The sequence below is a fragment of the Monodon monoceros genome, unplaced genomic scaffold (assembly GCF_005190385.1).
Source record: "Monodon monoceros isolate NGI ecotype Baffin Bay Population unplaced genomic scaffold, NGI_Narwhal_1 Super_Scaffold_18, whole genome shotgun sequence".
Lineage (NCBI taxonomy): Eukaryota > Metazoa > Chordata > Mammalia > Artiodactyla > Monodontidae > Monodon > Monodon monoceros.
Genome location: NW_021703774.1, coordinates 100,421,380 through 100,437,938, shown reverse-complemented (window position 1 = coordinate 100,437,938; position 16,559 = coordinate 100,421,380). Strand labels below are relative to the sequence as shown.

At 34.1% G+C, this 16,559-nt stretch overlaps 1 protein-coding gene across 1 annotated transcript in view; it reads left to right on the top strand.

Moving 5' to 3' along the window:
• KIAA1107 (KIAA1107 ortholog) overlaps window positions 1-16,038 on the top strand; it is an 89,912-nt gene extending 73,874 nt beyond the window's left edge. The window contains exons 13-19 of the mRNA XM_029230952.1: window positions 872-1,001; window positions 3,667-3,728; window positions 8,540-9,251; window positions 9,537-9,624; window positions 10,084-10,223; window positions 11,541-13,871; window positions 15,162-16,038. Coding sequence (XP_029086785.1) covers window positions 872-1,001; window positions 3,667-3,728; window positions 8,540-9,251; window positions 9,537-9,624; window positions 10,084-10,223; window positions 11,541-13,871; window positions 15,162-15,631 — 3,933 coding nt within the window. The 3' untranslated portion in view covers window positions 15,632-16,038. The remainder of the gene's footprint in view (window positions 1-871; window positions 1,002-3,666; window positions 3,729-8,539; window positions 9,252-9,536; window positions 9,625-10,083; window positions 10,224-11,540; window positions 13,872-15,161) is intronic.
• The last annotated feature ends 521 nt before the right edge of the window (window positions 16,039-16,559 follow it).

Here is a 16,559-nt window from a genome sequence, read left to right as displayed (position 1 = left end):
ATGATAGAATATTTAAACTGTTTTAAGATTTTTAAATATATACACGTTTTAAATGTTGCATGGTTCATTGAAACTAAGTGTTTGATACCTGGAGGTTGGTTACAGTCTCTACTTCTGTGTATATTTGGAATTTTTCATAATACAAAATTTTAAAAATTTCATTTACCTCCAAATACACTTATTATAAAAGTTTAGAATTTGGAAGTTTGGCTGGCTAATTCTAAACATAGTTTGGTACTTAGCAATATTAATTGGTACAGCATAAGTTTAGTATTTCTCCCCAGTCACTACATTAAATTTCCTAAATATAAAACTTAAAGAATTTTAAAGAATGTTTTACAGTTTTAATCATCACTGTCTTTTAATTTTATGTTCTTAATTTTTGTCTTAAGAAAAAAATCATTTAAAATTGGATTGACTGAGAAAAAGCAAAATTAAAATATATCTTATTTTTAAATGCAATTAATCAATGGTAATTAATAAGCTAATTGCAAATTATTGACATTTTTATTTGTTCAACAAGAATGATAAAAAATTTCATCATATTTATTATTATTGCATAGAGTATTTGACCTTGTAGTGTCATAGCTGATTTGAAAAGGCTGTGGAAGGTATTTACGTAAAGGCCATTGGTGGTTTAAAACAGTATTTGGTTAAAAGGATAATGCTGAAAGGATAAGGTTCATGTTCACTATAAAATTCTGTTGTTAAAGAGCAAGCCTTCATAAATAACTTGTACCCGACGATCTTAAAAATCTAAGTGATGACATCATTGATCTAGCTTAGGAGTAAGTAGATTCGGAAGGGAATAATGACTGGTTGCTATGACAATGTGGCTCTGACCAGCTGCTGATTTGTTGCTTGAACACAGGGTTTTACGTGCAAGATCCAGGCTCTGCGTGATAAGCTGTGGATCTTCCTGGTTCAGTCTTTCTATGCTGTTCGTCACACAGAAAGCTGGAAGCTGATGAGCACAGATGATCAACAGAAAATCCAAGCAGGTATATTAGCCTTGAGATTTTTTATTCTTATAATTGTGACAAGAGATATTTTAAAGGGATTCTAATAAGTGATAGGATTAACGTTTCTTTGCTTCTGTTTGCTTGCTAATTGAAACTGGTGCTGGTATGTTTAGGCAGTTTTAATAAATCATGCTTTTTTTCTGTCCTTAGAAAATGAAACTCATTTCCTTATATATACATATATAATTCTACTTTATCTTAGCAACTTTATATTCTAGCCAAATTTGCTTAAAAGCATTCTTTTAGATAGATTTAGAAGTATAGGAAAATGTAACCCATATAGAACAGATTACCAAACATACTTTCTCTCCCTTTTAAAATATATTTTTCCATAAAGCTTTCCCATCTTTTGCGTAAGATACTCTTTCTTGTGGTTTTGCCTAGATTAGATGGCTTTATTCCATGATCGATTGGTTCAGTGATACGATGTGTGCTATTGCGGAGTGTCCCTCAGGAGCCGCACAGTGCTCTTTGACATTTAATAGGTACCATTTGAAATATCAGCATTAAACAAAAGATTTATACTGCTCAGAATGTGTGTTTGTTTCAAAAATGTTAAAATAAAAAATTGAGGGTGTGGAACTAAAAATGGCTTCATGACTATTTTTGGGTTAAAGCAGGTACCTTAGGAAAAATATTGACAGATTCAGTAAGTATACTTTTAAAAACATTTTAAATTAAGAGACTGTATTTTATGAAGCAACATTTCTGTCCTATAAAACATGGAGACCATATGTGATATAATATATTCTTGATAGTACATGGCTATGTTAAATTCTTTAATGATTTAATCAAAATATGATTTGCTCTGTCTTGCATTAAGAGCATAACACGATGGTGTAGCCAGATGTGATCTCAAGAGCACTTTTCAAAGAAATTCCAACAAAATAATAAAAGAACAAAATCCATGAAACAACAAAAGTCATGAGAAGGTCTTTAGAAATTGGAATTTTTTTCCTTGTGACTATTTCTGTACTGATTTTTAGATGACAGTTCATCTGTACTATACAGTGTAAAAAACTAAGATCAGCATTCCATGAGTAGGTGTCATTCAACTCTCTTCTGATTGGGAGTAAACTTTGCTCTTCTCCATTTTTAGAGGATATCATAGTTAAGTTGGGTCCCGAACAATGTTCTTTATCTTAATTCTTCAAAGTGCTAATTTAAAATACATGTAGGGGCTTCCCTGGTGGCACAGTGGTTGAGAGTCCGCCTGCCGATGCAGGGGACACGGGTTCGTGCCCCGGTCCGGGAGGATCGATCCCACATGCCGCGAAGCGGCTGGGACCGTGAGCCACGGCCACTGGGCCTGCACATCCGGAGCCTGTGCTCCGCAACGGCAGAGGCCACAACAGTGAGAGGCCCGCGTACCGCAAAAAAAATAAATAAATAAAATAAAATACATGTAAATACATACATATATATACACATAACTAAAACAAAATATTATTGGTAATCCAACTAATTGTCAAAAAGAACTTTTCAATCTATTACATTCTATCAGTGTAAAAATAATTTTTAAAATCTTAAATATGTTGAATTATAATGAGTCCTGACTTATGCATAATTATTGCATTGGGAAATCCCAGATAAAGGAGTAATTCTAGGTTGTCTTTGTTATAACATTTCTTACGTTCTAGTTTGAGTTACTGATCTTTGGGAGAAATCTTGTATTAATTTCCACCTGTATATTTTTGTGCAGTCATTTGCTAACCACAAACCAATCCTTGTAATGCTATTTCTAGGATCCTGCTTTGTCTTATAACATAGTTCCTATAGAATAGAAATAGTAGAAGGTGCATGGTAGGGTTACAGATAATTTGATGTATTTTTCATCAGCTGTTTTAATAAAAATAAAATAAATTTTGGAAAATATATTTCTTCAAAATATATTTTAAAGCTACATAACCTTCAAAGGGAACAAATACATTAGCTAAACTATATTTATGGCTCTCATACCATTATTCCTATATATTTCCCTGACGTCATTTAAATTCTTATTTGAAAAACATAAACTGAGTTCCCCAATAACTCCCATATAAACCTAATCTATAAAATGAATATTTTATGTAATTCTAAAAAGAATGATATAGGTTTAAGGATTGTCTCTTGTTTTATTTTCAACAAAACCTTATCTTTTTTCTCTTTACTCCTTCCTCAGGACATACCTGCAAAATCAGAAAATTTTTAAGAGTATTTTAATATTTTTTAGGATAGAAATTTTCTCCCATTGAATAGTTTATAAAATATTACATCTCAAAATATCTCAATATTACATTTCAAAAAATCTGTAATTTTTTGAAATTTGGAAAACTAGCTAAAAAGGTTATCTCTAAAGTTTCAAGCTTGAGAAAATTCTAAGTTTTTGTAAATGTATAAATCTTCTCTGTGAGACTGTACATTTCTAATTTATTAATTTTAATAACATAAAATCCATAGGGACAAGAAAATAAGATTCAAAATGAAGTTCTTTAAGAAAAATTCTAAAATAGGGAATTATTTATGTGTACTAGATTGGTTTCAACTTTTTAAAAGTTATTTCCATCAAAATGTAATCTTTTTCTGCTAATATACTATTTTCCCTCTACTTCTATGGTAATAATAGTGCTTCCTGTAAAATTAAATTGCTTTTTTTTTCCTACAGCTGCATTTGACAAAGGTGATGACCGAAGACTTGGCAAAAAGCCTATATTCAGCAGCTCTCAGGTAAACTTTTACAATTTTACAGGCCCAGATGAAACAAGATACCAAGTAATTTAAATTTTATCATTTTATATTTCAGAATAATTTTTAAAAATCTATTCTTTCATTAACTAAAGCTGTTTCTGGATGGAAATAATTTTGAGTCTCGTTTTTAATCAAGTGAACATTTTATAAATTTTTAAATGATATGCATTTTTTATATCCAGCTGATATGGGAAGTGAAATATTGTCTACCATTTTTATTTCCTTGAAAACTTTTTTGGCAACTAGCATGTTGGAACTATTCCAGATCAGAAATTGTCTAGAATTCTAGATCTAGTTCCATGTCTGTTTTTCTAATTAACCTACTTTTTACAAAAGAAGATTTTAGTTGTCCCAGTTTTCTCTATACTAAGATTTTAATCCACATAATAGATTTTTGGTGTGAAAAAGGCAGTTAATACCAAGAGTACAGTTGTGTTCACTTTAAAAGTTACTTGTACTTATATGAGTTAACTAAAAATGGTCAAACTCTTAAAAACTAAGTAGAGTGGTGGCTGCCAGGGGCTGGGGAGATAAGGAAAAGGGGAATAATTGTTCAATGGGGATAGAGTTTCAGTTTTGCAAGATGAGAACGTTCTAGATATCTGTTGCACAACAAGGCGCATATAGTCAACCTGACTGTACTGCCCACTTAAAAATGGTTAAGATGGTAAATTTTATGTTATTTGTTTTTTAGCGCACACACACACAAACACACACGTTACTTGGTATATTCATTATAACATGAAATACATTTTTCTTCCCCTAAAATGTTATTAATGATGGTTAGAGTTCCAATCTAGCTAACTTAAAAATGGTCACTTAATAATACATTTGAAGCATAAAATTATACTAACCTAGACACACATTACAATGATATGGAGACATACACTGAGAGTTCCAGTTTGGAATGCAAAGAATATATTGCCCTTGCAAGAGTGGAATTGGGAATCTTCCTTATCAGCCAGTAGATAGGAACTCACACAACTCCAAGCCACAACCAAGAGCTCTGATGGCTTGAGGCAGAGGTCAAGCTCTAAATGTCTTGGGTGAGAAACTGTGAGACGCTGGAGCTTTTTGCTAGTAAACCTTCTAGGACTATTTCCCTAAGTGTGTTCCATAATATACTAGCTCCATCATATGTTCTACCTAAGAACATCTAGCGTCAACTAAGGTTGAGAATTGCTACACACCATAGCTCCTCTTAGACACTAACGATGCACATCAGCACCTAAAAGCTCTGAGAAACACTACAGTAAAGAACACTTTTGAATTTTGTTTTCCCCAAGATTTCCTCAAATTTTATAACCATGGAACACCACTAGACTCCCTCTTGACCCCTTTTAAGCATGTTGTACAGTTCCACAGAACATATGTTAGGAAATGGCACCTTAGAACACTTTTTCTATGTACTATGTTCCCTTTCACCCTATGTGTTTTTTTGTGTGTATGTGTGTGTGTGTTTTAAGGCCACCATGATTTAGCCTACCTGCCTTTCTTTCCCCTGTTCTATCTACTAACTGCTATCAACCAGGCTTTTCCTCCTTCCTTGCCTTACAGCAAAACAAAATCTCATTTCCCTTCCTCAGTTCCTGACTTTCAGGTTGTCCAAGGGTTTATACTGTTAACCACAATGGGAAGGAAACAGGCTAATATGTTTTCCTCAGAAAGGCAGCATTGTACTGAAATGAGTGCTGGACATAAAATCGTAAGAGTTCAGATCTTGACTTTATTATCTTTGTCATCTGTGAGTCTTAGTTTGCTTATCTGTAGAATGGAGTAATAAAACCTAGCCGGGATTATTGTGAAAATTAAGTGAGATAATTTATGTGCAATTGTCTAGTATGTAGTAAGTCCTCAATAAGTGTGGTATGAATAAGTGTGTCTTCCAAAATGAGATGAGATCTTTTAGAGGTGGGAGAAAGTTGATGAGATAAAATAGAAACATTTAAGAAGAGTGCTGGTACCAAAATACTTAAGACTAAAATTATACGATGTCTGGGATTTGCTTCAAAATAAAATGGTGGTAGTTATATATGAAACAGAATTGGCCAAGAGGTGATAGTTGTTAAAGCTGGGTAGTAGGTATGTGGGGATTCATGATACTGTTCTGTCTTCTTTGATTATGTTTAAATTTTTCTATAATAAAAAGTAAAACAAAATAATACCAACAAAAAGGAATAGTACTAGACCTGAAAGTGTGTCCAAGAGGAATGCTTTATTTTTTTATTTTATATTTTTGGCTGCGTTGGGTCTTTGTTGCTGCGCACAGGCTTTCTCTAGTTGCGGTGAGCAGGGGCTACTGTTTGTTGTGGTGTGCGGGCTTCTCATTGCATTGGCTTCTCTTGTTGCACAGCATGGGCTCTAGGTGCGCGTGCTTCAGTAGTTGCAGCACATGGGCTCAGTAGTTGTGGCTAGTGGGCTCTAGGGCTCACGGGCTTCAGTAGTTGTGGCTTATGGGCTCTAGAGCACAGGCTCAGTAGCTGTGGTACACAGGCTTAGTTGCTCCACGCCATGTGGGATCTTACCGGACCAGGGATCAAACCCGTGTCCCCTACATTAGCAGGCAGATTCTTAACCACTGTGCCACCAGGGAAGTCCCAAGAGGAGGGCTCTAGAGTGTTACTCTTTTTTCTTTATCTTTGTCAATAGCATGTGGTGACCATTCCCAACTGGTCAGTCGTATATAAGAGACATACATAAACTTTGTAGATGTAAGTCATAGATTGCCTAAAAATGCATATATGTTGAATCCTCACCATGGTATACTATGTTAATGTGAAATTTCTAAAGGGGTAGAGCACCCCATATACTACACAGATCTCACCCATAGCATGATGCTTTAAAGTAGATAGATTCAAGGATAGAGTGAATTAAGAAGGATTAGTTTTAAGGGTGGGAAAAGGTCTAACATCAGAGTCTTCCTGGTTTTAGGTATTAAAAATAGAGAAATGTTTTTTTTGTTTGTCTGTTTGTTTTTACGGTATGTGGGCCTCTCACTGTTGTGGCCTCTCCCGTTGCGGAGCACAGGTTCCGGACGCACAGGCTCAGCGGCCATGGCTCACGGGCCTAGCCACTCCGTGGCATGTGGGATCTTCCCAGACCAGGGCACGAACCTGTGTCCCCTGCATCGGCAGGCGGACTCTCAACCACTGCACCACCAGGGAAGCCCGAGAAATGTTTTTTTTTTTGAGCTAAGATTTGATCTAGCCTATTTGGACCTAGCCTATTTGAACTTTATAAGTATTACAGAGAATCCTAGTACACAGCACTGAATGGGACCAGTCTCCACCCCTAGACATGAGTAATCTGAGGCCCAGAGATATTAGTAATGATTTCTTAAATATCCTATCTTCTATTCTTCAGTTAAAAGCAAAGCTAGAACAAGAATCTGATGATTCCTTTATTATTATACCTTGCTTTTGCTAAACTTAACTAGGTTATTTATTATTTATGTATATACATATGTATGTGTGAATATAGACGCACACATATTTATGTTATTTTTATCTTAGACAAATTTTAATTGTAATTAGAAGCTTTCATATTTAGAAATAACTAGACCTTGAACTGTATATCAATATGTGCTCAGATTTGATAGCCATCATCACATGTTCTTGAGTACCCAGTATGTGATGGGCATGGTGCTAAGGGATACAAAGATGAAGACAACACAGATGCTGTCTCATACAGCTTCCAAAAGGGAGTATTTATATAACAAATGGCAATATATTCTTAAAATTTTATTCTGTAATTCCTACCAGTTTTTAAAATGTTGTTATTCCCTTCCATACAACGTTGTTCTAAGCAAAATTATAAAGTAGGTGCATTGTCTTTAGTGCCCTTCTACTTTCCCCTTTTTATCTATTTCACCTGTTTTTAGGACCCCTTTTCTTTTCTCCAGACAACCAATACTGTATTACTATGTTGTGGTTTGTTTTTTTTTTTTCTCAGAAACCAAACTTTTCAGGGACTTCCCTGGTGGTCCAGTGGTTAACACTCCGTGCTTCCAATGTAGGGGGCATGGGGTCGATCCCTGGTCAGGGAATAAGATCTCATGTGCCACGCTGCACAGCCAAAAAAAGAAAAAAAGAAAACTTTTCAGGTGTAATGTGTTCTTTCCCAGGGGCTTCCCCCCCACCCCCCCCCCACCCCCGCCCTTGCTTCCAGAGGATTAAATATTTAGTGATAAAATTTCTGGAATTTGGGATAGGATTGAAGAGAGAATTTTTGGTGAAAATCATTAACATACAGATGATTACCTGCTTAAAGCAGTAAATCCTGAGCTCAAGTCCTAGTTCAATCCCTTATCAGCATGTGGCCTTGGGTAAATTACATACCTGCTTTAATCCCCAGTTTCTTGTTGAAGAAATGGAGATAACAACAGGAGCTGTCTCAGAATTGTTGTGAGGATTAAGTGAGATGATACATGAAAAGCATTTGAGCACAGAACCTGGGAGTGGGCCCTCGAAAAATGTTGGATATTGCTATCATTCACCCAAGGCATCCTGACACCATTAAGTATTCATCTCTACCATAACTTCATAAAGTTAAATAGTATGCCTTTTAAAGTAGAATTTCCTGTTAATTTTGTATGTTTTATTTCAGATTTGATTAAGGTAATGTGATCAAAGACACATTCAAATGACCCCAGATCATTCAAGTTTTAAGTGGCCCTAAATCATAATCTGAATTTTGCTGCTTTTTCCTCTTTGAAAAACTGGCTATTGAAACATAAAGTATTATGTCCAAGACTTCAGTCAAGTTACAGAGTATTTTTTTCTTCTTTGTAGCAAAGGAGACAAGTTTCTGACCCTGTTGCTATAAAAAACAAATCTTGGAGAGAAAGTAACAAGAAAGAGTATTGGAGTTATCCCTCTACTACTAATCAAAAGATGAAATCTGATGGATTAGGAGCATCTGGACATTCATCAAGTACTAATAGAAATTCTATAAATAAAACTTTGAAGCATGATGATTTAAAGGAAAAGGATGGTACAAAAACCGCATCCAAGAGTACAAAAGAATTAAAAACTGTGGGAAAAAATGTTTCTGGAAAGCCCAAACCTATAATAAAGCCCAAAACAGAAAACGGTGATAATGCAAAGTCAGCAAACATGTCACCTAGACAAGTTGTGGAAAGATCAGCAGCAGCAGCAGCAAATGGACAGAAAAATTCAGTAAATGGAAAAGGAGTGAGAAATCAGGAAGGTCAAATTACAGGTGCCAGACCCAAGATACTCACTGGGAACTTAAACGTGCATGCCAAAGCAAAGCCTTCGAAGAAAGTGACAGGCAAAGATTCTCCATGCCTCAGGATTTCAGGGCCCTCCAGCAGATCTACAAATTCAAGTATGGAATTACGGACTTCCACTGACTGTCTGGATGAACCAAAAGAAAATGGGTCAATAAAAGAGAAGCCTTCTGGTCATAAATTTTCCCTTTGTGACTCTCCAGGACAGACTGTGAAAAACAGTGTAGAAAGTATCAAAACTTCCACTGTAGGTGGGTTTTAACACTCTAATTTTTAATAGCTATTGAGGAGCTTTTTAGGAACAGTTAAAGTTCCTAGAAAATAATGAACCTATGTTTCGACTTTTATTTAGTTTCAAATGCAAAAAGATTTTAGTAACATATATTCATGCAAACTGAGAAACAGTTTTTCTCACCGTAACATTTAATTTTTCTCACCGTAACATTTAATTTTGTATATAGTGTATGACCAGTGAATTTATACATACTTATTACATATTTATTCCTGTCTCATGGCTCACTCTTCTTAATTTATAGCAGTAAAATCTCGACCTGTTTCAAAAGTTACCAATGGAACTTCCAATAAAAAAAGCATTCATGAACAAGAAACTAATATAAATAACAGGTAAGCATTCATTGTTTTACCTAGACATTAGCTTTCTCTGGAAGTTAATTATATACTAACTTCTAGCTAAATATCGTTAAAATATCTTTCCTTTGTTAGAAAATTTAGTATATTTACATAATGATATTTAAAAACTTTTCTTATTTATTATGTGAAATGACAACTGATACAAAATGATAGAAGAATAATTTATACTTGTGGCACCTTATTATGCATTGCTTTACCATAGTTGATCTACAGTTTTATAAACTTAAACACTTAAGAACCTATGGTTTTTTCTATTTTCAGAAAAGAGATATATTTTTTATTTCTTTGAGAAAAAATATTTTTTTTGTTTTTTTTTAAATTGAAGTATAGTTGATTTACAGTCTTGTGAAAAATATATTTCATGTATGGGTCTTTTAAAAAATTATGTTTTGGAATCTCGGTATAATACTGAATGCAAATAATTTTTCTTAGTGTGCTAAAGAAGGTCACCAGCAAAGGACACAGTGATCCAGTACCACAGGCAATTTTAAAGAAAAGAGGAAATGGCAATGGATGTGCTACAGCTCAGCAGAGGACAAAGAATGCCACAGTTAATCTTGCTAAAACTCAAGGTAAAGTTGAAATACTCCCAGGTATTACTTCCTTGTTTAAATTGAATAAGCAGAACTCTGATTCTGGAACTTTAGCAATAAATAAGCTAAGTATAAAGTGGTTTCACTCATTTTACATTCATTTCATATTTTAGAGATGAGATTTTATTCTTCCACTTTTCAGACAAGTATTTTGGGGTGTGAGTTTAGTTTTTATTTTCTTTTGTGAAAAAAATAATTAAGGGAGTCACTAGGTTATCTGCATTTCTGGTCCTTCTGTGTATTATACCTGTGCTTCTTCAAAGTTTCATTGATAAATATAAGAATTCCATCTGCAAAACCAACACTAAAGAGCTCTTTAAAAAGTAATGGTACAATCTAGAGAGCTGTAATACGTAGGGAGGAAGAATTTTCCCTCTGGGCTCTGTGCTATGCCTGTTGTTTTTCCATATTCTAATAAAGAGAAGAATACTGATCAGATTGCATAATTTGCTAATATAATAACTGATTTTAAAAATTAATTTGCTTTATGCATTAAGCATTCACATATGTAAGAGCAGTTTGTAAAATGCTAAAACCAATTTTGAGGTAGGTAATGAATTAATACTGAAAGTAAATTTAAAAGTAAGCCAGAGAAAAGTAATTCATGTTCTAGTGACAGCTAAAAATTAAACATTTAAAAAGATTTGATAATTCTGTTTGACAGATTTAAATGCTCAAAATATCATCTCTAGGATTTCAACCATTATAAACAAATGAATTCCCAAAATTAATCCTCTTTCTTTCCAGTTACCAGCTTTAGTTTCAACTGCAGATCTAAGTTGTTAACCCTAATGACCTACAATAATAATGATCTGGCTATGAGAAATAAATTACCTTTGTTACTGTTTGAGGAAAAAAATTGCAACAATTTCAACATTTCTATTTTGTGCTTTAGCTTGATTCTGCTTTTCAGCTATGTGGAACAGTCTGTTTTTCCCCCTAGAACTTCAAAGGGAAGAAAGACCCTTACTGCTCTTTTGGCATAAGAAAATCAGATTTTTCTACCCCCATATATTTATGCAAATCCAATTCTGGCATAAGGATCAATGCTCTTTACTTGAGGAGGAGAGATCGTATTTTAATAATTTTACTTAAGATACTGGAATACTTCCTCTATATTTGTAATAAATTTTTTTTATTTTATCACATCACTAACACCTAATTTGTAATTGTCCGTTTGATCATTATGTTACCATTTCATTGTTATCTATTTTATTTCTTCTAAAGGGATTTAAAAACAAATATTGAATTTCACTCACAAACTGGAAGGTATATTTTTGAATTTTCTTTACTTAGGATCCCAAGGAGAGTCACCACATTCAGTAAAATCTTCAGGGTCTTCAAGGCAGTCTGATGAAAATGTGACAAAATTGGACCACAGTGTAACTACAGATAAACAAACACCTAAGAGAAAAATTGTCAAGCAAGGACAAACAACATTGCCTAAGATTAGTGCAAAAATAGTAGCAATGCCTAAAAACCTAAATCAATCTAAGAAAGGTGAAACTTTGAATAATAAGGATTCAAAACAGAAAACACTTCCTGGACAGGTTATATTGAAGACTCAGCCTTCTTCTCTGAGACCTTTAAAAAGTGAACCATCTGTTGTCCAGAAAAGTGTGCTTCATGATGTATGTGATAATAATAACAAAGGCAATGTTTCTGAACAGAAGCCTCATGAACCTCTAATTAATCTCACAGCCGAAATCAGTGATACAGAAGCATGTCAGCCACCATGCATACTTGACCCACAAAAGCCATTAAACAATCAAGAAAAAGAGAAGTTGGTGTTAGAATGCCAAAATATTTCAAATCTAGATAAATTAATAAAACATGAACTGGAATCAAAACAGATTTGTTCAGATAAAAGTGAAACAAATTTTTCTGGTCACAAGAAAACAGATCAATGCAACACAGTTAAAATACATTGTCATTCTGATGAGAGTGATAATGTAGATCCAGAATTTTATAGCACCACTGCTCTAAAATCCATGATTTCAAATCCAAATGAAAACTCTTTGAACTCTAATCCAGTTTGTGACCTAGACTCAACAAATGTAGAGCAAGTCCATTCAGTGTCAGCTAGGGAGAAGCAAGCAGGGAGAAAAGATACAAACAAAAAATTAAACATTAAATGTGTGAAAGATGTTTTACCTTGTGTTCCTGAACAGACAAATGGTACCTTAAATTCTGGTCAAGATGACAGAAAATCTAGAATTCATGTGGAAGAACAGACAATTCCCCATCAGTTTTCTTATGACTCTGCCATGAATGGAGACAAACATGCTACAGTAGACTCAAATACTTCCTCCAAGTGTTTTTTGGAACAAATACCAGGGAAAAATTCTCCTAAAGACATGGAAACAACAGAAACTCCAGAGAGCCATGAAACACCAGAAGCTCCATTCATGAGTCACTGGAATTTGAGTAACAGTGTTCTGCATCAGAGAGAGAGTCCTGAATCTGACAGTGGCAGTGCTACAACATCCTCTGATGACATAAAGCCTAGATCTGAAGACTATGATGCTGGAGGGTCTCAGGATGATGATGGGTCAAATGACAGGGGTATTTCTAAATGTGGCACGATGCTGTGCCATGATTTTCTTGGAAGAAGTAGCAGTGACACCAGTACTCCTGAAGAATTAAAAATATATGATAGTAACTTAAGAATTGAAGTGAAAATGAAAAAGCAAAGTAGTAATGATCTTTTCCAAGTTAATTCGACAAGTGATGATGAGACTCCTAGGAAAAGGCCAGAAATTTGGTCTCGATCTACAAGAGTCCACCCTAGGGAAAAAGAAAATATTCCACGAGGCAGTATCCAGTTTGCTCAGGAAGTAGATCAGGTTTCTTCCTCAGCAGATGAAACAGAAGATGAAAGGTCTGAAGCTGAAAATGTTGCAGAAAATTTCTCTACATCTAACCCAGCTCTTCAGCAGTTTCAGGGAATAATTAATTTAGCTTTTGAAGATGCAACTGAAAATGAAAGTCACGAGTTTCGTGCAACTAAAAATTTTAAAAGGTCAGTTTTACTTTCGGTAGATGAATGTGAAGAACTAGGATCTGATGAAGGGGAAGTCCATGCTCCCTTTCAGCCTTCTGTAGATTCGCCTTCACCTTCTGATGTTTTTGATGTTGTTTCTCATGAACATCACGGAAGGGTCTGCTACTCCAGATACTCACAAGGAAGTAAAGGTAGTATTTTAGAATGTAGACAAGAGAAAGCCAATAGTGTATATAAAAACAAAAGCTCTCCCTTGGGTCTTAGTAGCATTGACTCTTCAAGAAAAGATAAACAGAGTGCTTCAGCCACAGAAAAAAAGAGCACAACAGATGTCCTCTCCAGAGGAGGCAGACAGCTTCCTCCAGAAGATAAAAAAGTAAACAGTGGAAGCAATGTGGTTAATGACTTTCAGCCACGCAGCAAACTTTCAGATAGTGACATAAAATCTCAAGAAAGACCATGTCATCTGGAACTTCATCAAAGAGACCCCAATTCTGACATACCAAAGAACAGCTCTACAAAATCTCTGGACTCTTATTGGAGTCAAGTTCTGCCTCCAGAAGGTCAAGTGAAAGAGAGCCATTCTGCAGCTACCAAGAAAGCTAATATTGCTTTATCTGCAGGTAATGTACAGATATAGAAATGCTAAATCCATAAGAAAATGAGTTTATAGAATTTTAAAGTTGTAGGTAGCCCTGAATGTTATATTTTAGTTAGATAGAATAATTACTTAAGCAACAGATTCAAATTTTAAATGAAAACTGAAATTTCTTAATAGAATGAAAATAGCTAGTTACTCTTTATTGTTCACTTAAAATCTTAGTGAAAAATTCATATCTAGTAAAAATTTGGGTGGTTTATTAGAGCTAACCTACTAAGAGATTTTACATGAAAGAATAAAGGGAAAAACTTAGTTTGCTCTTATTTAGTTATTTATGTCTAATTTAACATAGGAATTATTGACTATTAGAAATTTTATTATACATTGGATATGATTTATGAACTATGCTAATATATAAGAGGGCTGTGCAATAAGTATAGTAATATGTAACTAAAAGCACTGAACTATTTTAACTAGATTAATTATTAAAATTTATATACATTTTACAGAGATTAAGACTTTCAGAATCACTATAATTCTATTCTAAAATTTTCAAGTAAAAAGATAAATTTCCTAAAAGAGATTATATTTAGAAGCAATGATAATATATGAAAAAATCCCAAGCTTATTTCATATGTATAGATGGTTTCCTGTCTAATTGTTTTGTGTGTTTGTCTTCCTTATTATAGTAAGTTGAACCATGACCCACATTTAAAATATGCAATAGTGGCTGACTGAGTAGCTAATGTATACCAGAACTAAGAAAAATACTTATCAGTAGTCCCTGTTCAGCAAAATCACAAGAATAGGGAACTCTTTAAAGTTGTACTTTTTTTTTGTCCTTACTTGCATCCTCCTTTGCATGTGCAATATCTAAGTCTTTAGATAAAGTAAGTCTTTAGATAAAATGTATTTATTCTCCCTTTGAAACTGACTTACCTTAAAAGTCACCATCAAATAACCGCCTCTTATTTTCTCTTTAAGTTTCTATTATAGTGAATTAGATACATGTGCGCGTTCTGTTTATCTTTAAATAATTTGTTTTCTGTATCACAAGTTTTCAAATTAAACTGGAGAATTATTGTTAGTTGCCTATGTTGATTTTGCTGCTAAACATTACCTTTGAGTTTTTTTTTCAAACGTAGAAAAAGAAATGCCTCAGAAATCTTGTCAATTTTGTATAAATGTTATTTTTCCCATTCTCTGTTTTTTTTGGACAATAACTGTTATATTGTGTTAATATTGTTCTACAGAACTCTGAGGGGTACCAACGTGCAGTTTTTACATTGTTTAGTATTATGAATTATTTCAGGAGACATAGATGATTGTGACACAGTGGCACAAAACTACATGTATGACCATCGGCCTTCAAAAACCCTCTCTCCAATATATGAGATGGATGTAACAGAAGCATTTGAGCAGAAAATGGAATCAGAAACACATGTTACAGACATGGATTTTGAAGATGAGCAACACTTTGCAAAACAAGATTGGACGCTATTAAAGCAACTGCTCTCTGAAGAGGATTCAAACTTAAATATTACAAATTCTATTCCTGAAGACTTAAATTTAGCACAGTATCTAATCAATCAGACACTACTTTTAGCACGAGACAGCTCAAAACCTCAGGGTAAAGCACATGTTGACACTTTAAACAGATGGAGTGAACTAACGTCTCCATTCGATGATTCCTCAGCAAGCATCACCATGGCTAGTTTTTCCTCTGAGGATTGTTCACCCCAAGGGGAATGGACAATTCTGGAACTAGAAACTCAGCATTAAGAGTATTAACACTTTGGAAAATGTTAAACTATGCCACCCCTTTATTTTTTTGATGCTTATATTATATCCAAATGATAATTGCATTAGCCTATTAGACTATCCTTAATATTGAGGAAGTCTTTCCAATTTACTGAAGTAAACATAGTTTGTTTATTAATATATCACATGTAGAAAAAAGTGTTTTTCTAAAAATCTTGAGCATGTTTTCTATAATTATTAGAGAAATTAGAAGACTTGTAAGGAAACCCTTGCTTTAGTTTTCCTTTCCTAACTGATCATTCATTTACTTGTTTATCATTCAATAATTTAAAATGTGAATGCACAAGTAGAACAGTCCCTTTACTTTTTGCTCTGCATATGGTAACCATAATTTAACAATAAAAAAACTTATTGTGCTTGTGTCAATTTATGTAGAGTTAATTTGTAACATTCAAACCCAGGTTGGTATGGTTGAGGCTGATAGCTTAATAATTAGAAAAAACCTTCGCTTTCCCAACAATTCAGGTCCAGGAAATTGTCAAGTAAATGCATCTCAAATTTCACTGACATTTTTGCTAAAACAGGAGAAGTGGAATTTCCTGTAACTCTTTTTGGGATATATCCGCAGAAAGGCATCTGCCCTTGTTGAAAAAAAGTGGGAAAACTGTCCATCTGTTTTATCTAGATAGACTTCCTTTATAGTTAATCACTCTCCATTTTTCATTCCATGGTAGAGATATTTTTGAACTGCATCTGCAGTAATCCTGCGCTAAATATTACCTTGAAAATGGGTACATGAGGCAATTGAGTTATAGAGTTAAATTGTGTGCATGTGTGTGCACATACATGTATGTTTGCCTTTTCCATTTGTCTATATGCTCTAGTTCCTTATTTCCTTGATCAGATTGTCTTTTGTCTAATTGTCTAATTGTAATTTTGGTAGAAAGGC